Raw genomic sequence first — 24,409 nt, 5'->3', positions numbered from 1 at the left:
TCTGTATGGAATATACTTCCAAAATAAACTATTAAAGTTGCTTAAAAAATAATAGAAATATTATTTTTTTTATTTAACAAAAAACAGTGTTTACAAAGTGCTGGCGCGCCTTCGTGCAGCCATTTTTTTACGTAATGAAATCAGTTGAATTTTACGAGTTAAATATTTTTCAATTTGTAAACTTTAAAAATCTATCAAATTTTTTCTATTGGTTCAATTTTTACGATATTTTTAGGGTTAATGTGAAATTTTATGCTCTTTCCAATAAACGAAAGATAATATTTTAGACAAAGGTTTTTTTTACTTCCCCCCCCCTCATTTTGAAATGTCTATTAAAATTTTAATAATTAATTTAGATACCAAAGTTTTATATATCACAAATTAAAGATAAAAGATGAATAAAGAAAATATTCTGATTTAAAAAAAAAAAAGAATAGTTTTTGGGAAATTTACCTGTAAAGTCCAAAGTGTAAAACCTTTTTTTTTTTTAAAAACCACGTTGAGTTTTTTTTAAATGAAAGCTCATGTTATGCTTATATCGTCAAGTAAATACCGGACGCTGACGGCAATTTTTTCTATTTCATTCAATGTTTTCTTTTTTTAGATATCAAAAAAAAAAAAAAAATCCAGTCGATAAAGAAGCATTAAAACATATAAATAAAAAACTCGTGTATTTCATTAAGAGAAATAAAAAAAAATCAGTGAACTGGATTTTTTGTTTTAGGAGAAAAACTTATAAGTGAATGGGTGCTTTTTTTTTACTACGGAGGACCAAAAATACTAATTTTGGTTAACACACGCAATAAAAAAAGAGACATTAATTATGTCCCTTTGACGAATCCATATTTGATAAATTTCAAAGCAGCCTTTTAGCTTGCGGCGCAAAACACATTATGAAAATGCGATTTTCTACGACCCTCGCTTTGAAAAAAAATCCTTTTATTTGAAAAATACATGGAATTTAAAATATAAATCTGGATAAATTCTTAACAATGAAGAATGGAACTACCCATTTAATAGTATTTTTTATAGGTAAGTGATTTTTTGGCATTTATATATACATATATTTATCGAAGCAAGTCAAAATATGTTGATTTTCTTTATATCTTTTTTTTAAAGAAAACCGCTTTAAAAAAATATTGCATAATTTGCTTTTAAACCTGTTATTCTTTTAAAATTTAGTCTTTGCTCCTTTAATTGAAAAAAATTGAGGGTTTTAATTACATTTTCAAGTAGTTATAAGCTTCGAAAAATAGTAAATTGAATTATTAAAGTTCTTATCATCATTTTAATGGCCGCTTTCTGATAGACCTACATGTTGACCTCTGATGGAATTTGTCAATAAAAGACAGACGAAGAGAGAGAGAGAGAGAGAGAGAGAGAGAGAGAGAGAGAGAGAGAGAGATGTCAGTTCGTCAGCCTCAGCGTTCACATTTCACCACCCCTTGTTCGACAGGCAAAATAACAATTAAATAAATACAGTTATGAAACCGTCTCTGTGTTTGATTTTAAAAACGGCTGGATATATATATATATATATATATATATATATATATATATATATATATATATATATATATATATATATATATATATATATATATAGCCGCACGCATCTTCGTAGACAACAAACGTGAGCGATAAACAGATAAATCGTGCAGAGAGACAAACTATAAAATGAAGCGACAAAAAATGGCGTAAATAACCTTCGCTTCGGTTAACTTCATAGTGCGTTTCACCCAGTAGAATTAAAATTCCATTCCAGTTTTTTTAAGCAACTACTACGGAATAAAGAAAACCTAAACCGGTGTTCCTTTGTAACTGTCTTTTGTGGACAAACATGCAACGGTGTTAAGTGGTGGCGGGCGAAGCAGGAATTTATTAGAGAGAAAAGATTTTACCACTTCCATTGATCCTTACCGATTTTGGCCGTGGACTTTCAGCAGAGAGAACATAGGAATCTACGATTATCGAGGAAGTGGATAGGTAATATGTCTATAACACATCTCAGATATTGTGCTACATTTTTTGCATATTACATTTGCATGAAATTCCTGATTTTTAATCCTATTAATGTCAAAATACGGAATAAAATATAAAAATAAGTTGTATCGAATTGCAGAGAGTAATGTGACTATGTTTTCCTAAAAAAAAGTAATTATTTTCCATTTGAACACGTGCAATTAAAAGAGAGTATTTCTTGCCGGTGAAATCCAGTAAAGTAAGAGCTATCTACATTTTTTTAAAGTTTATTTATCATTAAAATTTGAGATTTAAGAAAGCTAAATTATGTGCTTTTTTTTTCTTTAAAAATATTTATTTACTTTTATAGATAAATAAATATTTGTTTTGGAAATAAATCTCTGAATTATTTTTTTAAAGGCATTAATTTTTAACGCACCAATGAAATTTCTGAAAATACAAAAATAAAAACAAACAAAAAAAAACTACATCCTCGCCATTTAAACAGTTAAATGAGTTCCCCCATTTTCAACGTATTAAAACGGCGTGTTTAAATATTTAGGAAAATACGTTGGAATTTCTTTGTTGTTACAAAAATAAACGAGAAAGTAAATAAGAATAATAAACAAAAAAGGACATTCTGAGAAAAATGGTGAAATGAAAAGGTTTAAAAAAAACTAAGACATTTTATTTGGATTTATTTATTCATTTTTTTTTGTGTGAACTTTTGAGTGTTTTCTTTTTTTCTTTTCCTGTTTATTTTATTACCACGGCGCAGGTTTCCTTATAAAAAAATTTTTAGCACGTGAAGTTATATAATGGAGTCGCTGAAGCGCTTATATCAGCAGCAGCCGCATAAGGTATATGCAAATAACTGAGCCATAGCATCAGCCTGACGAGTCATCACGAGGATAAAACGCGGTGAAAATGCTGTGTAGCTTAATTGCCATGTATATTTTCAAAACTATATATATATATATATATATATATATATATATATAGAGAGAGAGAGAGAGAGAGAGAGAGAGAGAGAAAGAGAGAGAGAGAGAGAGAGAGAGAGAGAGAGAGAGAGAGAGAGAGAAATAAATAAAAAGGAACAAACCGAGTTATGTGTTCAGCAACGTTTCGTCTTTATTTCGAGACTTCCTCTGGATGAATGAAATTAATACATATATATAAATATTTATATATATATATATATATATATATATATATATATATATATATATATATATATATATATATATATATATATATATATATACCCGTCCACATACACCTTTTTACGATAAAGCTAGAACCTAGAATTAGATAGAATCGAGCAATTGCATCGACAACGAACAACGCCAGGCCCAAAGTGGGTTTCGATGGGTCAAGCGTTGTTCGTTGTCGATGCAATTGCTCGATTCTATCTAATTCTGGGTTCTAGCTTTATCGTAGAAAGGTGTATGTGAATCAGGTATATATATATATATATATATATATATATATATATATATATATATATATATATATATATATATATATATATATATATATATATATATATATATATAGGGTGTCCATAAAGTCCGTTTGCAGTTTTAAAAATTTATAACTTTATTTGCATTTGCAATAGAAATAATCTGTAAAATGGATTTGAAAGAAGTAAATTTATATTTTTTAATCTTTTATTGAAATTTTATTTAACTTTCAACATGCCCTCCATCATTAGCAATACAAAGGGTTATACGATTTTGCAGTTCACGAAAAATATTTGCCAAATGATTTATAGTAATGCCTGAAATCACATTAGTTATTCTAGCTGTCAAATCTCCCAATGAACTAGGTTTGGTTGCATACACAATTGTTTTCACATGTCCCCATAAAAAATCTAATGGAGTCAAATCTGGCGAACGTGGAGGCCAATGAGATGGTCCACCCCTTCCGATCCATCTGTTAGGAAATTCCTGATTTAGAAATTGTCTAACACGCCGAGCAAAGTGACAAGGAGCTCTATCTTGTTGAAACACTGTATTATCTTTCAAGTTTAATTGTTCAAGTTGCGGAATAAAGTAATTCTGCAACATATCTAAGTAGCTGTCACTGTTAATAACACGATCTTCAAAAAATATGACCCTATGATTCGATTTATTCCCAAAGCACACCACACATTAACTTTTCATGTTCAACAGTTTCATTTGGGTTTTCAGTTCTCCAAATTCGGCAATTATGCCTGTTGACCTTGCCACTAATGTGAAATGTTGCTTCATCAGAAAACAGTAAATTACTCACAAATGCATCATCATTGCAAAGTTTTTCATTAAACTGGTGACAGAAAGTTAGCCGTGCATAATAATCCTCTTCTAACAACTGTTGATGTAATTGAATTTTGTCGGCTTTCATATGAAGTTTTACCCGCAGAATCTTATGCACAGTAGACTTTGGCAACCCGAGCTCCAATGATGCCCGTCTTACAGACTTTCTTGGACTTGCAGTAAAGGATTCTTCTATGGAAGCAATACTTTCGTCACTGACACATGTCCTTCCAGACCGTGGTTTATCATGGACAGAGCCTGTCTCTTTACATTTTTTCATCCATTTAACAATGGTGTTCCTATGAGGCGTTTTTTTTTATTATATTCAATTCTAAACTTTCTTTGTACAGCAATAGTAGATTTCAATTCAGCCAACCAAAGGACACAGTTTACTTTTTCCTCAATTGAAGCCATGGGATCAAATTGATTCTGAAAAACAAAAGAAAATATTTTTTACTTATTTTTTACTTATCTAAAAATTGTTACGAATTTTGTGGTGAAAAATTATTCAATAACTATACTTAAAACTAGATACATGAAACTTTATAACATTTTTTATAGATTATTTCTATCGCAAATATAAATAAAGTTATAAATTTTTTAAAGTGCACACGAACTTTATGGACACATTATATTTTTGAATAGTCAAGTCGCTGCCTGATGATATCTGTTGTTTGATTGAAACAAGTGGCTATTTGTAGCAGCGGGATGTGAGCGTGTTTATATAACAATAAACAAATATATATATATATATATATATATATATATATATATATATATATATATATATATATATATATATATATATAAGATAAGATAAGATAAGATAAGATAAGATAAGAATTACAGTTAAGTTTACCAAAATGATCCAAGATGGCAAAACTAAAGTAAATTATAAATATTAAAGAATTAATATTTATAAAGTAATCTCAACCAGATATAAAAGCTCAATAAAACCAAATAGGAGATAGAGCTTATAATAAGAACAGGTAGTTAATAAAACATGTTAAAAACACTTTGCAAAAGAGATAAAAACATATTTAATTTTAAAAAGAAAACATTAAATAAATGGATAGTCCTTAATCCGCGGAGTTTCGAAGAAATACTTTCAAAGTGTTTTTTATCATGTTTTATTATCTACCTGTTGTTATATATATATATATATATATATATATATATATATATATATATGAATAAAATAAAGCAAGATATAAATGATGCTTTAGACGTTATGTGAATAAAAAGGAAAAACCTAAAAGAGTAAAAACAAAATTAAATCAACGTTTCGTCCCCATTTCAAGGGGACATCATCAGGATTTCTAGGCGAGGATGTACAGGAAGACGGTCATATCACATGCGAAAGAGAAGTTTAGTTCTCTTTCTGTTCTGGAGAGAAAAAAATTTCATGATGAAAAGAGAATTTATATCAAGTGTGTGGAGGGGGGTCGGGTTATATACATATATGCATTTTTTTTTTTTTTTTTTTTTTTTACATACGTAGAAAAAATGTACACACTACTATCCGACACAGATACATATGCTCCCACAAACTTAAATTCCATACAAAAAGATATTGAAACCTTCAACAAATCCTTAAAAAAACTTATAAAAAATGATAAAATATGGGCATCTTATATCGAATATCACCCCATTATCCCCACATTATATGGCCTCCCCAAAACTCATAAACAAAATATCCCCATGCGACCCATAATTTCGAACATCGGAAGTGTCACACAGAAGGTAGCACGAGCCATCTCCCAAATTTTAACCCCACTAATGGGCACCATTAGTACTGCTCATATTAAAAATTCTGGAGACCTACTAAATAGAATAAAAAACATCAATATACAAAATAAAACAATGCATAGTTTGGACATAGTCTCTCTATACACCAATGTCCCAATTAAAAAATGTCTTACGTTACTTCTAAAACATCTAAACAAAATTAAAATTGTTCTACCTTTCTCCCCGAAAACATTAATAGAAATAATTAAACTTATCACAAACATTACCCACTTCCAATTTAATAACTATTTTTATAAACAAAATTCGGACTCCCCATGGGAAACCCCCTCAGTGGGGTACTCGCTTGCTTATTCTTAGAATTCTTAGAAACTAGCTCTTTTAAATTTAGAATACCTGCAAACACAACTTATTTTCGATACATTGACGATATCCTCATTTTTCTCCCCGCAAATACACACATAGAAGAATTAAAAAATAAACTCAACTCAGTCGAACCCTCCATAAAATTCACATATGAATCCGAACATAACAACTCCCTACCCTTTCTTGATGTACTTATCATAAGATCTGAAAACGATCTTATGTTTAAAGTACATCGAAAAAGTACACACAAAAATGATTATATACACTATTATTCGCACCATAGTGATAAAATAAAAACAGGCATGATCATCGGTTTTTTCTTACGTGCCCTTAGAATCTGCAGCCCTCAATATCTCGAAAATGAAATCACACATATCACCGAATCACTAAAACTTTTACAATACCCAACTCACCTTATCTCTAAAACAAAGAAAAAAAGCCATCAAAATATACTCGAACATAGACAAACAAAAACAGAACACACCAGATACACCACTACTAAATAGACATCTTCTTATACCGACCCACACTAACAACGACACAATTTGCAATACTCTTAATAATCTAGGCATACAAACAGTACAAACCACTTCCTTAACTATAAAGCGAACTTTAAAAACTAGCAAGCATTCCGCTGAAATCTCCACATCCAAAGCCGGTATTTACTCCATCCCATGTAATGACTGCAAAATATCATACATAGGTGAGACACAGCGAAATTTGGAAATCAGACTAAGCGAACATAAAAGGGACATAAGAAATGCCAATCCCTTAAATGCACTCTTTTCCCACTGTGTCGAACATGGCCACTCTTTCGGCTTTGGACGTGCAAAAATCTTAAAATCCATCCCAGATAGAGCAAAACGGAGACTTATTGAATCTGCTTTAATTTCAAACATTAACACCATCAAACAAAGAAAAGGATTTTATAATGTAGCCCCAATCATAGGTAATATAATAATAAATGAACAAAACATTAACTTAGATCCTGGTTGATGATGATGATAAAAAAATAATATAAAAAAAAATGCATATATGTATATAACCCGACCCCCCTCCACACACTTGATATAAATTCTCTTTTCATCATGAAATTTTTTCTCTCCAGAACAGAAAGAGAACTAAACTTCTCCTCTTTCGCATGTGATATGACCGTCTTCCTGTACATCCTCGCCTAGAAATCCTGATGATGTCCCTTGAAATGGGGACGAAACGTTGATTTAATTTTGTTTTTACTCTTTTAGGTTTTTCCTTTTTATTCACATATATATATATATATATATATATATATATATATATATATATATATAACTACTTAATTTACTCACATAAAATTAATATACGAAAGTATAGATTTATGCGTAAACTTTAAGTATTTACTTCAAAAGTGATCAATACGTAAGTAGAGCTAGTTAGTAATTTATAAAATATATATGGCGATTAAGCTACACTGAATATTCAGCGTTTCATCCACTCTAGGACTCTTCAGGCTTAGGCGCATAAGCCTGAAGTGTCTTAGAGTGGATGAAACGCGGAATATTCAGTGTAGCTTAATCTCCATATATATTTTATAAATTAGTATATATATATATACTAGCATTTCCGCCCGGCGTTACCCGGCTGGATGTGTATGTTGAGCAGTGATAGTAGGAAGGCAGGCTCGAACCCGTACCGCAAAGGAGGAAAAGAACGGGGTAAAACCTAACGTTTATGCTGTTACGACTACCACCAAAACGGAAGCGACATTTTTAAAAATTAAGGCTAGACAATCTAAAGGAGAGGATAACTTTTAAAATTATCGGGGGGGGGGGACTCCCCCCCCCCCGTAGAAAAGTGCCTAGTTGAAGAGGAAGATGTTAATGTTTTCAGCCAATTTTTCGATATTTGTCGTATGAAAGGTCGAACTTTAAAACGATACTGATCTTGGTAAAATCCGTTGCCTCTATTGAAAGTTTAAGGCAGACATGCACACATACATACATACATACATACATTTATATATTTGTAACTAAAAATTTTCGACCCAAACTGATGAAAAAGCTTGCCCTATCTCTGAATACCCTTTATGTAAAATTTCAAATATTTAGGCCAGAAATTGTCTGAGTAATTTGGAAGAGACCGCAGAGGTCAATTTTTTAAAGACTTTGACCCCTATTATGGCCCCTCAAAATGTATTGTTTTGGGCTCAAATCAAGTTATTAAGTTACATCCATGTCCAAGGACCCTATATCTAAAATTTCAAGTGCGTAGACCCAAAATTGTCGGAGGAGTTTGGCAGAGTTCTCAAAGGTCAAGTCGTTGAACTTTGACCCCTTAATCGCCAAATTTCTGGCCAAAAACGGATCACATCGATTTTCTCAAATCTCAGTACCCTGTATATCAAATTTCGAGTCTGTATACTAAAAATTGACAGAGATATTACGTAGGGAAATGTACACACACACACACACACACACACACACACACACACACGTTCACTTTTATATATATATGCTAGCATGGATGCTCGGCATTGCCCGGGTGTTTGGAGGTGTATGCTGAGTTAGAAAAAAAAAACCCCAAAAAACGGTCAAATTTTTTTAAACTTTGACTCTTATTATGACCCCTTAACATTTATTGTTTTGAGCTCAAATCAAATTATTAAGTTAGAACCATGTGCAAGGAACCTATATTTAAAATTTCAAGTGTTTAGACCCAAAATTGTCGGATGAGTTTGGTAGAGTTCTCAACGGTCAAATAGATGAACGTTGACCTCTTAATAGACAAATTTCTGGCCGAAAACCGATCACATCGATTTTCCCAAATCTCAGTAACCTGTATATCAAATTTCGAGTCTGAAGACAAAAAATTGACAGAGTTATAGCGTAGGGAAATGTACACAGACACACACACACACACACACACACACACAGACACACACACACACACACACACACACACACAGACACACGCACACACACACATAGAAACGTTCACTTTTATATATATATATATATATATATATATATATATATACGTAAATTGAATAAAATCACAACCTACATGAATAGAAATTCACTTATTTTGGCGTTAAGCTCTTACAGCTGTTTCGTGAAAGGATGGACAATTACCTCTCGTCCATAGAACTGTAAATCTTCCATCCAGTCACTCCTCAGAGACGCTTACAACTATTCCCAACTAGTTTTTCAATCCGTTGTGAACACGTTTATATATATATATATATATAAATATATATAAATAAATATATATAAATATATATATATATATATATATATATATATATATATATATATATATATATATATATATTAAAGAAATATTTTTGTTATTTTTTGTGTGTGACTTTTTTTCTAGCTCCAGCGCTAACAGTTTGTTGGACGCAGCATAACGAAGAGAGATGGTCCTTGGATGTAAAGAACACTTTTTCAGGACTTTAAAGCACAGAAGAAATGGCAATCAGCAACTTACCAAAGTTCCAACCGACGGCACCAATACGAATGTTTTGCGGATCTGTAGATAGATTTTCATCACTCATGTTGTGTTCTCATCTGTGAGTAATCAAGAAACCCAATAAAAGCAAATTTTTTTACATACGTGCGCAGGGTGTTTATACAGGGACTTTTCTTATAGTCGCTTATTCTCGTCTTTGTTTCATGAGTGGTCGTGTTATTTTATTGGTAATCAATACACTGAAGATCGTTTTGTTATGCAGAAACAAACGGTTATTATTATGTCAATAATGAGATAATAATAATAATGTTTGTTTTGGCATTGTTTAAACATGCTAGAGGAACTGTTTTACATGAAAAATAAATATTTTGATAATATATATATATATATATATATATATATATATATATATATATATATATATATATATATATATATATATATAAAATTATCTCTTTTTCTTCCGTGATCTTTCTTATTTATATTTATGTCTCGGAAGTAGAGTGAAAAGCATATCTTATTTTTCTTTTATTAATATTATTGGAATTTTTTCCTTTTTTCCTTGTACACATTTTTGTGAATTATTTCATGGATTTCTGCCTTTGGATTATTATAGACCATCTTCTTTCAATTGCGGGATTTCCTTGGATTTTACTTGTGCAAATGGAAATTCTTTTAACTTTCTTGAAGTTATATATTTGGATTTTACCGTCACTGGATTATTTATCTTCCACCAGACTATCCATTCATGTGTAATCACCTTTTTCTTCACCATATTCCCTCTGCTTTACTTTTTTTGTTATCAAGTAAGATCTTTGACTTGTTGTTTCATCAAATACTTTTGCATGCAAAATCCGATCCCGCATTTTGCTAATTCCTACCCTCTGATGAGAAGGAAAGTATTTCTTCGAAACTCCGCAGATTAAGGACTATCCACTTATCTAGTGTTTCCTTTTCAGATTAAATATGTTTTTAACTCATTTCAAAGTGTTTTTTAACATGTTTTATTAACTGTTTGCTCGCATGTATATATATATATATATATATATATATATATATATGTATGTATGTATATATAAACACACGCACATATATATATGTGTATATAGATCTTTTCTATATGTACTTATATATAATCATCTACAGATACGCTCTTTTGCAATATAACAAATATTTAGTCTGGCAAGACAAGCAAATGCTGAGGCCGAAATATATATTTACTCGTGCATTATCAGCTACCGAAAGCGCGCTGTTCTTTTAACAAACGTGAAGAGAAAGAAAAAGAAACAGAAAATATTTTAATGTATTTTTTATTTAAGTAAAAAAGAATACACGTTTGATAATCTTTTCGTTAAGATATATTTATAGACAAGAAAACGATAAAAAAATATCTCAGAAAAATATACCATGAAAGTTTCAATAGTATAAAAAAAATAATAAGGTTAAGAAGGAAAATTTTCCATTACAAAAAAAAAAAAAGAAAAAGAAAGAAAAAGGGCAAATAAAAGCTCTTTATTATTTTTTATTTTTTTTATTTCTGGAATCCTTTGAGATAAGGCTTCAGCAACAACTATGAAGATGAGGATAAGAATCCGCAAGAAGAATGAATACAAAAATTATGAAGGACCCCCCCCCAAAAAAAAAATAAATAAATAAAATAATAACATACGAACTCGACAATAAAAGATCAACTAATAATACAAAATTGGATTTATAAGACCATAAAATCCAACCTTGATCGCCCTTTGGGGCCCCTGGCACAGTGGATAGAGGCGTTCGGTCTCTACGGTCCCAGGTGACCATTGTCTGAAGATAGCAGTTTCAATCTTACTCAAACAGGCCAGAGAATTAGTTGGCGAAAACGTTGTAGTACAACAACTATGGAAGGCAGTAATTACTGGGGGTAAGTTACAAGACTCAGTATTCCTATAACCTGAAGAAGGCCTGAGGATGAGTTGGCCGAAAGGTGGTGAAACAACAACGCCTATGAAGATGAGGATAACAGTCTGCAAAAAGAATAACTAAACAAAACATCTTTGATCCACTTCTGACAGTAGATTCTTTGTTTTGTAGCATTCAGGAATACCAGGCGCTGTATGTAAGAGGATGGCGACATTTCTCGGAAAAAGAGGGGCGAGTAAGGATTTGCCAGAAATAGGTTTGTTTTGGAAATGATTTTTTAAACACTATCCAATACATGTAAAAAAGACATTAAACTGATGATGATGGTGATGATGATGATGATGATGATTGTTGTTGTTGTTTTTGCTGAGCGTAATGCAATCGTTTCGTATTAATCAGATGAATGATATATTTATTGTTGGCATTCATTTTCCCCGATATCTTTCTAGTTAGAATTCTTCTTAGAAAGACATGGGTGCTTATAAGAAGGGATACATGAAGATTGCCAACATCCATAAGTGGAAGTGTTTCTGTGGAATGAACTCGATTCAAACTTGGCTCATGTAGGTTATTAGTCACTTAGCCAGACGCTGTATGTGGGAGAAGGCAAACATTTCCGGGAAAAATCGTTAACATAATCTCGTATGAACAGGATATATATATATATATATATATATATATATATATATATATATATATATATATATATATATATATATATATATAGAGAGAGAGAGAGAGAGAGAGAGAGAGAGAGAGAGAATTTTTTTGAGGGGATAAGACCTGGAGTCTAACTAAAAGACAAAATATAACAGCATGCCAAAAGATAAACTGACTCAAATTGAAACAGATTTTATGATGGAGATAAAAAAAAAGGAATATCTGCTTTACGCACGACTAAAATGCTAGTTTTATTTTGGTGTCTTTAACTGCTTCCCCCTATTTTGGCTGAGGAGAAGACTTTGTTATTAAAGGACAAAACTTTTGTCAAATTATTGTCGATATTTATTGTCAATTTAATTTAAAATAAAATGAACATCGTTTCTGAAAGGATCGTACAATCGATTGATTTTGTTTTCCTTTTGAAACTGATTTTTAATTCAAAATTATAAATCGTGTTACTCAATATTTATATATACATATTTATATGTACATATATATATAAATATATACATATATATACATATATATATACATTTATATACATATATATACATATATACATATATATACATATACACATATATATACATATCTATACATACATAAACATATATATACATATATCTATACATAAACATATATATACATATATATATACATAAATATATATATACATATATATATACATATATACATATATATATGCATATATATACATATATATAAATATATATATATATATATATATATATATATATATATATATATATATATATATATATATATATATACATATATTTATATACTAGCAGTTGCGCCCGGCTTTACTCGGGCCCTATGTACTGTTCATAAGGTTATGTACATATGTATATATTAAAAAGTGTGAATATGTAAAGTAATGCCTTTCTGTATACTAGTCTTCCTTAACTACCATAGAGAAAAGACAGACAGACATTTTCACTTATATATATATATATATAGATAGACAGATAGATAGATTGGATGCAATATATAATAATGATTTAAAAAGTATATATGAAAAAAGACTCATGCGCCACCACTGAGAATCGAAACCAAAACGTTCAGCTCACGATTTATTTTGTGTCTGCCGTCTATGACTGGGCTATGAAAACATGTTTACTGCTAGGCTAAAAATTAAAACATGAACCAATAGCAACTACGTGATGCATTCGTAATGCCGGCGTTTGACCTTCACCTGGCAAACTTCACTTTTTTTTAATTTTCACACTTTTGCACCGATTTTTCCGGACTTAAACCCAAATATAAAGTTTTGCATGGATTCAAATACCTTATATATGAAGTTTCATGTCTGTAGACCAAAAACTCTTTGGTAGGCAAAATTTTTTAACCAAAAATATATACGTATACATAGATATATATAGAAACAATTTTGTGTTTACTATAAACCTTTTACGAAAATATTATGCAAGTATAAATCATGTAGAATATCTGCATGGATATAATTACACGTAATAGTTAACTAAAGATGATTATCTCATTAGAAAACTGAAGCAACTAATGGAGAATTAATTAAAATGAATGTTTAAAAGAATATGCAAATTAGCTAGATCGTTTGCTAGTGAATGCAATTCCACAACCCATATATAAGAAAATTGTATTTTCTTTTTAAATAAATAGAAAAGAGCGTTTTTGTATGAATATCGATACACACAAAAGAAAAACGAATTTATAGGAGTATAGATAGATAGATAGATAGAAGATAGATATATACACGCATATATATATATATATATATATTAACATTTCAGCCCAGCGTTGCCCGGGTGTTTGGAGGTGTATGTTGAGCAATATATATATATATATATATATATATATTTAGTAATGTGATTGATAATTTAAAAATCAAATTATAATTAAATTAAAAATCCGTTTCATAAGAAGGAACAACAACAAAATCAATTATTTGTACGATCGTTTCGAAAAGCATTAAAATACATTCTGCTCTTTAGACTATTGTTCTAATCTCCTTTAATATATATATATATATATATATGGGGAGTAAGAAATGACACGATGATACAAACACATGCTGTATTATGAAATGACACCACAACAAAAACGCATGTTGTCTTTTGAAATAATTGCACAACAAACTAACATGCAACATTATTAAATGACACTACATTAAAAAATACATTGACATTATGAAATAACTTTACAGCAAAAACATGCATAACATGTATTTACACCAATACTAAAACCATATTTAACATTATATGAACATTACAATAAAATTCATGTGAAATTATATGACCCTATTGACAAGTGAAAACCCACATAGCATTATACAATTACTAAAAAATTATGTGCCATTTTAAAATGATCCTAACTAAAACACATTTGATATTATATGAACTCCAACATAATACGCATGATATTGGCATTACATCACATTGTGGCATTATGAAATTGACATAACACATTGTGGCAGTATAAAATTGATATTACATCATAGTGTGGCATTATAAAATTGACATTACAACATATTGTGGCATTATGAAATTAACATTACAACATATTGTGGCATTATTAAATTGACATTAAAACATATTGTGGCATTATGAAATTGAAATTGCAACATATTGTGGCATTATGAAATTGACATTACAACATATTATGGCATTATGAAATCGACATTACAATATATTGTGGTATTATGAAATTGAAATTGCGACACATTGTGGCATTATGAAATTAACATTACAACATATTGTGGCATTATGAAATTGACATTACAACACATTGTGGCATTATAAAATTGACATTACAACACATTGTGGCATTATTAAATTTATATTATAACACATGTGGCATTATGAAATTGACATTAAAACATATTGTGGGATTATGAAATTGACATTACAACACATTGTGATGTTATGAAATTGACATCACCAAACATTGTGGCATTATGAAATCGACACCAAAATACATGCGGTATTACGAATTTGACAACACAACACATGTGGCATTATGAAATGATCGACACGTGTACATGTAGAACTATAAAATTCGCACCACAAACATGTAGCATTATGAAATTAACATCACATACATGTGGCATTATGAAATTGGCACCATTGTGCCATTGGCGAACATTGTACCATTATGAAAAACTTTAAATATTCAAACATAAAAATGTGTCTTTTTTTTATTGTTCGATGCTTTACCACCATCGTCCAATCCTGACTTTGTTGTCGTCAAATTGAATGTTTTCCAAAATGTCTTCCATGTCATCCATCATGTCAGGAGGTGCACATATGTAAATATAGCAATTGTCGCGATCAAGCTTACGAAGCGCTTCTTCAATATCATCCTTGTTGATTCGGCGATCTGCAAAAAAATTTCAAAACAATAAATCAAATCATTGGAATGTAGGTTTTATTGTTCACTTTTTGCTAGTGAATCACCACTTATCTAGACTAAAAGCCACTCGGGGATAAACGTTAATGAGATGGATTGTCAGTTGAGCGATGAGGAACAGTAGTCAATACAACGCCAAAGTACCACAACCTCAAAAAAATTGCAACATTTTTTTGTGACTTTATGTCAGGTTTGGGTCTTTTCTACATCATACTAAAAGTTTGACAAGATTTAAGCATGGGAAAGTTTCAATTTTTTTTAAATTCTAACTCAACAGACTTGACACGATTTTTGTTTCAAAGTAAATAAACGTTTTAAAATAAGTTACATAACAAAAAAATTATCCATGTATATAGAACAGTAACTTATATTGCCTTTGGTAGCATTTATGGACGGACCAATGCACCAACTGACAAAAAAATTGCAACAGTTTTTTTATGACTTTATGTCAGGTTGGGTCGACTCTGCATCATATTAAAAGTTGGACAAAATTTGTGTGTGGGAAAATTTTAAATTTTGAACTTGAACATTTTCGACTTACAAGCCATTTTCGACTTACAAATCATTTTCGACTTACAAATCATTTGACTTACAAATCATTTTCGACTTACAAATCATTTTCGACATGACGTTTTAAAACACCAACTTGACCAGTTTTCATGATAAATCAATAAATCTTGCATTTTTTACCAATGTTTGCAGGGCCAATATTTCACATGAAATGGGTGCCAGTGATGTTTAATCACCCCTTATACCATATTGAAAACTACTGGGTCCTTCAGCCTAACTTTCTTTCTCACTTTGAGCCGGAGCTTTCTTTAGAGAGGGGCTTTCCTCTCATCTCACCGTTTTCTCTGCTTGAGCAAAAGCACAGTCGCCTATCCGGTTGAGTTCGGTGTTTTATTCCTCTGAAATCTCGGGAATTCTCGCGGTTAGTCTCACCCTCTTTTCCCTAAAACCAACCACACCTATCGCTTCTTTTTCTTCCTCTTCTTTCTCTCCTAGCGCCTGTGTATTGACAGCAAACAGAACAAACTTTCTATCTTTTGGAGGTGAGTGCATTAGAAGAATTACTACTACCATGGTTACCCTTACCCCTTCCCTCAGCCCCTTCTACAGAATGGGTCAAAGAAATGCAGTGATTTTAGTATGGATCCCATATTATATGATGTGCATTTGCTATTAAAACCCGGTTCCTTTGGAAATAAGAGGATAATCTTCTACTTTTTTTGCATATTACCAGCTACGACTATGAAAAAGCGAAAAGAAAGAAATGATTAATGTAAAAAAAAAACGTGCATGTCTCACTGCACTTTTTACTCTTTCACTTTTTGAAGATTTCAATGGAAATTTTTTTGAAGTTTAAAAAGAAAAACATTTTTCTGGCATTCTTTCTATTCACTAATTTGATTCCTGAGGTAATGAATATATTCGAGTTCCTCCTCACAAGAATATAATTGGTTGGTGTAAATCCATAAATACGGACTGGTATAGCAGCCTGAAAGAGATGTTGAAAGATATTACTCAGTGTAACCAAGACCACTCAGCTAATTCAAATGAATATATGCCATTCCAGAACACACACACACACACACACACACACACACACACACACACAGAGAGAGTTGTGTGATACTGTGGTTTAATTTCAATTTCGCATCTTACACATGTCCCTTGACAAAAATTCCAAAGATAGTTGAACAAAATACAAGGTAACATAATTCCACAGAATCCTTATTTTTTCTCTGAAAAGATTCTTATAATTTCTGCAAGAACACACGTGAGATAAGTTAATGTACTTGTGACTTTGAAGAATGAGAGAAATTGACAACACCCCTTTTCACTGATGCCGTAATTCGCACCACCTCCTGACTACACTGTGTTCTCGTCATGCCTTATAACGTAACACGTGTGCACAGCTCGCCTTCCTGAAATGGATTGCTTGTATACAGCCCAAGATCGTCTAATTTGTATAAGAACAGAAAATCAACTGAACTTTTAGCTGTTCTTTTCTATGATTCAGCAGTTGAACCTTACAGGCAATTTTTGCATTCATTACAATTTTCTCTGCACCTCCATTCACCATTTTTTTATGGAATCATGGATCTGACAGTTCGTTTCATGCAGGCTACAGAATTGGAATTCATGATCCATGCATCAGATGCATACAGAATAACATATTGTTTGAACGCAGTAAAGAACTGTCCTCCGATCTTATATTTAACTAGCCTGGGTACCCGGCGTTGCCCGAGTGTTTGGCGGTGTGTGCTGAGCAAAAAAAAAAAAAAAATTGGTAGCAGGCAGGCAGGCAGGCAGGCAGGCAGGCTCGAACCTATACTGTGAAGGAGGAGAAGAATGTGGAAAAAAAAGTGACGTCTTTGCTGTTGCGCCCATCGCCAAACCGGAAGTGACGAATGTTTAAATTAAGGTTAGTCAATCGAAAAGAGGGGATGACTTTCGAAAATATCGGCGAAAAAAGCGATCCCTCCCTGTAGAAAAGTGCCCCATTGAGGGTGAAGGAATTAATGTTTTTAGCCAATTTTTCGATATTTATCGTCCGAAGGGTTGAGCTTCAATACGATACCAATCTCGTGAAAATCCATCGCCTCTGTCGAAAGTTTTAGGCAGATATTCATACATACATACATACATACATACATACATACATACATTGAAACAGACAGGTGAGATTTATATTATAGATGTGCTTCTGATATGACGCCATTGCGTTGAAATCCATCAATGTTGCTTTAGTCCCACAGGTGCCCATTCACAACCTCCAGAACAATCCAAGTTCTGTTTATCTCCACTATTATAAGAGAGAGAGAGAGAGAGAGAGAGAGAGAGAGAGAGAGAGAGAGAGAGAGAGAGATTTCCAAAGCGGCTGGGCCGATTTTTATGAAATTTCACACGAATGTACTTTATGTGTCTGGTCCTGTTCTTAGATAAGTTTTGTGTCAGACTGTTTTCGATAAGTGTTGATAATCGATAATCGAAAAAAATCCGATGAAAGAATGAATAAGGATTTTGACCAAAGTTAACACCTTACACAGCCTAACATCACAAGTGCATTTGAAAGGTTTTATTACCACACAAGCAGGGATGTCTGGCATATAAAATCAACGGTAGGTTCTTTGATATGACAGGGGCACATCAAAATGAATGTTTCTGCTCAAAGAACAACTGAACCATGATACTTGAGTTTTTCATTTTAAACTTAAATTCAAACCATTATCACCGCATAATAGTAGGTTCTTTGATATAACAGAGGTGCGTTCGAAATGAATGTTTCTGTTTAGAGCACAATTGAACCATGAAACTTGACTTTTGCATTTCAAACTTTAATTCAAAATAATTTTATAAAATTAACAGTAGATTCTCTACAGTGCAATGTAGACTATAATGTATTGTGGACGAAGTTACTGCTTAGAGATATGTAAAGCTTCTTTCTGGAGCACCGCGATAGGTCCTTAACTAGAGCAGGCAATAGATCGATTTGATTGAAAAATGGGCGATTTGACCGATTTCGATGACAATAAAAATATAATATGAAACATTTGTTGATCATCATTCAATCCCGAGCAATGTCGGGTCTCCCTGCTAGTATGGAAGATAAAGAGAAATCCATTGAATACTTACAAATAATGTTCTCGTTGTTTGGTGGCTTCTGAGTGACGAAAAACTGGAGCTTAAAGTTTTCATTTTTATTTTGAAGGTCTTCCAGATCATTCTAGAAAGGAATAAAAAGTGGAGTAAAAATGGTTGCTAAAATTTGGATCGCCATTTTAATTTTAATTTTTTTTTTTTTTTTTAAATTCACAAAAAAATTTATTTGGAAATCAGAATTACAGTTTCGGTTTTCTTAAAAGTTCACAAAAGGAAAACGTCTTCTTTACTTTTAAAGTACTGCATCTTACGAGATGCATTCGATAAGTTTCCAAACTATTTTTTTTGTACAGACATTTAAAATTGTCATAGATTCTGGAAAATTCAGTACGTTATTGCTATACATCTTATGAGATGACTGACCAATTTTTGTGATTTCAGGTTCAAATGAACAGCTCGAGCAGGAATTGGAATACACCCTACTAAAGCCTGATTGTTACAACTGGTGAATTTCAAAAATGCGATCTGGATGTGAGGACACTTTAGAAGAACGATATGCAATAAAATTCTGTTTTAAAGTTGAGGGAAAAAATGACACAGAAACGTATAGAATGCTTCAGACGGCTTTTGGACCATCTTGAATGAATTGAACATCAGTTTTTGAGTGGCATAAGGGATTCAAGGAAGGTAGGGAGTCTGTGAGGGATGATGAAAGATGTGGGAGGAGTTAGAAAGTCAGAACACCAGGGTTGATTGGCTCCAAAAAGAATTTCATGGATAAGGACCGTCGTGTATCTATAGAGACAATAAGTGCACAGTTTGATGTCAGTGTGGGAACTGAACACACAATTATTTGTGAGGAACTGAACATGCGGAAGATTTGTGCAAAGTTTGTCCCAAGGGAGCTCAGAAAGAAGAACTTTGGGCATCATTGAAGGCACCTCGTATGTTTCGCAATTGATGAGGAATGATATTTTTTTTATTAGTTGTATTATTTGGACTATTGTTTTCACCTTGCATGTTATTCTCGAAACGTTTCGGCTGATGTAAACTCCAAATCTTTTCAGGTTTATCTGGTCAAACTCGGGAATCTGTACGGAATTTCGAATAGAACTCTTGGGGGTAGCTTGTTCTCGTCCCATCAGCCATGATCTGGAAGTAGTCTTCAGTTGTTCAAAATTGTATTCTTCATATCGCATATACTGAGGATTGAACCTTCCACCTACAGAAGACTTAGAACGTCACACAGAACTGATTATTGCTTAGTGTTTTTATCCGTTGAGCCATGAGTTCATTCAAATGGTTCCCTTACAAGAAAAACTAAATTCTCTGTTGTACTTTATCATCTGCATTCAATAATAAAGATGAAATATTAGTTGATTGGTATTTTATTCTGTTGGTACAACTTTTCCACACACACACACACACACACACACACACACACACACACACACACACATGCATATATACACACACAAACAAACAATGGTGTGTGTGTGTGTATGTGTGTGTATTTGGTGTGTGTGTATGTGTTGGCTTTTTTTTTTTAATTTTCATCCTTTGAAGATTGTAATGCTGGGTATGGAGCAGCCAAACCAGCTGTCAGCATTTCCCTGCTTTTTATTGAAACCAACCGAGAGCTCTTTTTAGTATCCTCGCTGTTCCCTTAAGTGCAATTGTCTGGATCTCTTTTGCACTAGGTAGGACTTCAGGTTCTTCTTCATAAGCCCTGTGGCACATATAATAATTGGTATGATTGATATCTCCCTAAGATTCCAGTTTCTTTTCATATATCATACATAAGATCTTGATATGTGGCCTTTCAGCTCTGTTCAGACCTCCATCATTAGGGACACTCACTTTAACCAAGGTTGCCACTCTCTCTGACTTATTCCATATAACTATATCAGGTTTGACAGCAGCATTTTCAAGGTAGGTGCCTATAGGGATTACATGGTCCTAATATATGGTATGTGTGCATGTTCCTATTTACAATGCCTCCCCACAGGACAGAGTTAGATATCAGGGTCGTTTTTTTAATGTGGAGAAAAGGAACAAAAATAACCACTGACAGAGAACAAGAAATTGAAGTGCAGCATCTGAAGAACAGATACTACACTTTGAGGTATTTATTTGCTCCCCCACTGAGCAAATTAGGAACAAGGCCGATTTTTAATGTGAGGAGTGAAGGGGAAATGGGGACCAACTGCCCGGGGAGTAGGGGAGCTGGATAGTGACAATTGGTATGAAGGGTTGCCCCTACATTGACCAAGGTCTTATATGTGGGGTTTCCCCCACATATGGTCTTTGCTTGCAGTATCTGCCGGAACAGATGGTATTTATTTGCTCCCCCACTGAGCAAATTAGGCACAAGGCCGATTTTTAAAGTGAGGAGAGATGGGGAAATGGGGACCAACTCCCCGGGGAATAGGAGAGCTGGATAGTGACAATTGGTATGAAGGGTTGCCCCTACATTGACCAAGGTCTTATATGTGGGGTTTCCCCCACATATGGTCTTTGCTTGCAGTATCTGCCGGAACAGATGGTATTTATTTGCTCCCCCACTGAGCAAATTAGGCACAAGGCCGTTTTTAATGTGAGGTAAAAACCAGCTCCCCTAAAAGTAGGCAAAAAGGGGACACTCTGGTTACCAAAAATAATAATTGTCCCAGTATAGAGGGTTTCCCCTCCATTGACTGGTACAAATTATCCTAAGTGCAGCATCTGCCGGAACAGATGGTATTTATTTGCTCCCCCACCGAGCAAATTAGGCACAAGGCCAATTTTTAATGTGAGGAGTGAAGGGAGGGGGAAGGGAAAGGGGGGACCAGCTCCCGAGAGGTGGGAAATGGGAGCTGGTTAAAGGTCAGGCATGTGGGGTTGCCCCCACATCTGGTCTTTGCTAGTCATAGCTAGTCCTAGCTAGTCATAGCTTGCAGTATCTGCCGGAACAGATGGTATTTATTTGCTCCCCCACTGAGCAAATTAGGCACAAGGCCGTTTTTAATGTGAGGTAAAAACCAGCTCCCCTAAAAGGGGTCACTCTGGTTACCAAAAATAATAATTGTCCCAGTATAGAGGGTTTCCCCTCCATTGACTGGTACAAATTATCTTAAGTGCAGCATCTGCCGGAACAGATGGTATTTATTTGCTCCCCCACTGAGCAAATTAGGCACAAGGCCGTTTTTAATGTGAAGTAAAAACCAGCTCCCCTAAAAGTAGGCAAAAAGGGGGCACTCTGGTTACCAAAAATAATAATTGTCCCAGTATAGAGGGTTTCCCCTCCATTGACTGGTACAAATTATCTTAAGTGCAGTATCTGCCGGAACAGATGGTATTTATTTGCTCCCCCACTGAGCAAATTAGGCACAAGGCCGTTTTTAATGTGAGGTAAAAACCAGCTCCCCTAAAAGGGGTCACTCTGGTTACCAAAAATAATAATTGTCCCAGTATAGAGGGTTTCCCCTCCATTGACTGGTACAAATTATCTTAAGTGCAGTATCTGCCGGAACAGATACTACACTTTGATCTTGTCCCGAATGTGTGCATGTTTGTTTCTTCAACATTTTTTAATAGGAAATATATTTTAGTTGTGCTTCAAAGAATGACCACACATTGAGATATGAAAATATAGTGAAGTATCTTTATTGTCGGTGGCGGGGAAGGGGTATGGGCGAGTGTGTGTGTGTGCAACAATTATCTAATCTTTGCTTACACCAATCCTTTTTAAATCAGAAGCTTTATATAATATGTTTATAAAAAAATCTAACAACAGAACATTTATAAATGAATAACAATTTTGCTTTATTCCAATGTCCAATTATCTTATCAATCAATTTGTAAAAAAAAAAAAAAAAGAAGCAAACAAACAAAATAAAAACTTCTTTTTTTACATAGGCATCATCACTTATCAAGGCCAAGAGGCCACTCGAGGATAAGGGTTAAAGAGTGTACAGTAAAAATTGGACAATATAGTAACCGTTAGTAATGGAGATTCGGTAAATTTGTTAACTTATATGGAACGGCTCATCAAAAACTTGTTTGCGTTAGACTTGAATACAACCATATTGTAGTCAGCTGGAAAGCAGAAAAACGGAAGACAATTCTACAGGCGTGCAGTTCTAAGAAAGAAGCTTTGCTCATGGAATCTTTGTTTAGGTTTAGGCACAGATAAAGAGTGGGGGAAATTATTGATAGTGTTTTCTGCTAGACGGGTGTTTCTTGTGAAAGTTTGATGAAGGGGGACCATAGAATGGAGCTCAATCGAGCACTTGCCATGAAAATAACGATACATCAGAGACAAACTCGCAACATCTCTTCTGTGAGAAAGAGGTTGCAGGGGATAGAAAAGCACATCCCCACAAGGTTACAAAGTCTATTTTGAATTCTATCAAGGCAGGACAAGTCCTTTCTAGCAGCTACTGCCCAGATGTGGCAACAGTACTCCATCCTTGGACATACCTGGCTCTTATATAGATAGAGAATTGCATCAGCAGTGAGATATCTACTGGATCAATAGAAGGATCCCACCATTTTTCCAGTGGCTTTGGCAACGGATTTAATGTATGTGTTCCATTTAAGATCAGGAGTAAAGGTCAAGCCCAGAAGCTTGTCAAAACATGAGGCCTCCTCAAGACGAGAGCCATTCATTTCAATTGATGCCAGATGGGGATCAGAGCGTTGATGATGTAAAGATAAAAGCTTGGTTTTAGATGCATTAAAAGTAAACAGGAAGATTAGATCTTACGGTATCACTGGTAGAATACTTAACATAATTAAATCCTTCTTAGATAAGAGAAAAATCCAGGTAGTCCTCGACGGTCGCACATCTAAACAATATGATATAAATGCGGGAGTGCCCCAGGGTTCTATCCTTGGACCTCTATTGTTCCTGATATTCATAAATGACCTCCCCGACAACATTGCCTCTGAGATGGGTATATATGCTGATGACACTACACTCTATGGCAGACACGACAGGAAGACGAATGAACACATTTCTAAAGAAATGG

General features: G+C 33.2%; 1 protein-coding gene and 1 long non-coding RNA gene across 2 annotated transcripts in view; both read right to left on the bottom strand.

Annotated features, from left to right (window-relative positions):
• Positions 1-3,502: 3,502 nt before the first annotated feature.
• Positions 3,503-9,918, bottom strand: LOC145247529 (uncharacterized). Its single transcript, XR_013863276.1, has 2 exons — positions 9,840-9,918; positions 3,503-4,688 (listed from the first exon to the last, which is right to left on the bottom strand). It is a non-coding gene; the product is annotated as an uncharacterized LOC145247529 (long non-coding RNA).
• A 5,284-nt stretch (positions 9,919-15,202) lies between these two features.
• The window catches only part of LOC145247528 (oxidoreductase NAD-binding domain-containing protein 1-like), a 67,571-nt gene continuing 58,364 nt past the window's right edge, over positions 15,203-24,409 (bottom strand). Inside the window, exons 6-7 of the mRNA XM_080109355.1 lie at positions 19,431-19,521; positions 15,203-15,761 (exon numbers count right to left, since the gene is read on the bottom strand). Of these exons, the coding sequence (XP_079965481.1) occupies positions 15,595-15,761; positions 19,431-19,521 (258 nt within the window). The 3' untranslated portion in view covers positions 15,203-15,594. The remainder of the gene's footprint in view (positions 15,762-19,430; positions 19,522-24,409) is intronic.

The sequence above is a fragment of the Euprymna scolopes genome, chromosome 25, assembly GCF_053919585.1.
Source record: "Euprymna scolopes isolate OS-2025 chromosome 25, ASM5391958v1, whole genome shotgun sequence".
Classification (NCBI taxonomy): domain Eukaryota; kingdom Metazoa; phylum Mollusca; class Cephalopoda; order Sepiida; family Sepiolidae; genus Euprymna; species Euprymna scolopes.
The sequence above is the reverse complement of the archived record's forward strand: the minus strand, read 5'-3'. Positions and strand labels throughout refer to the sequence as shown.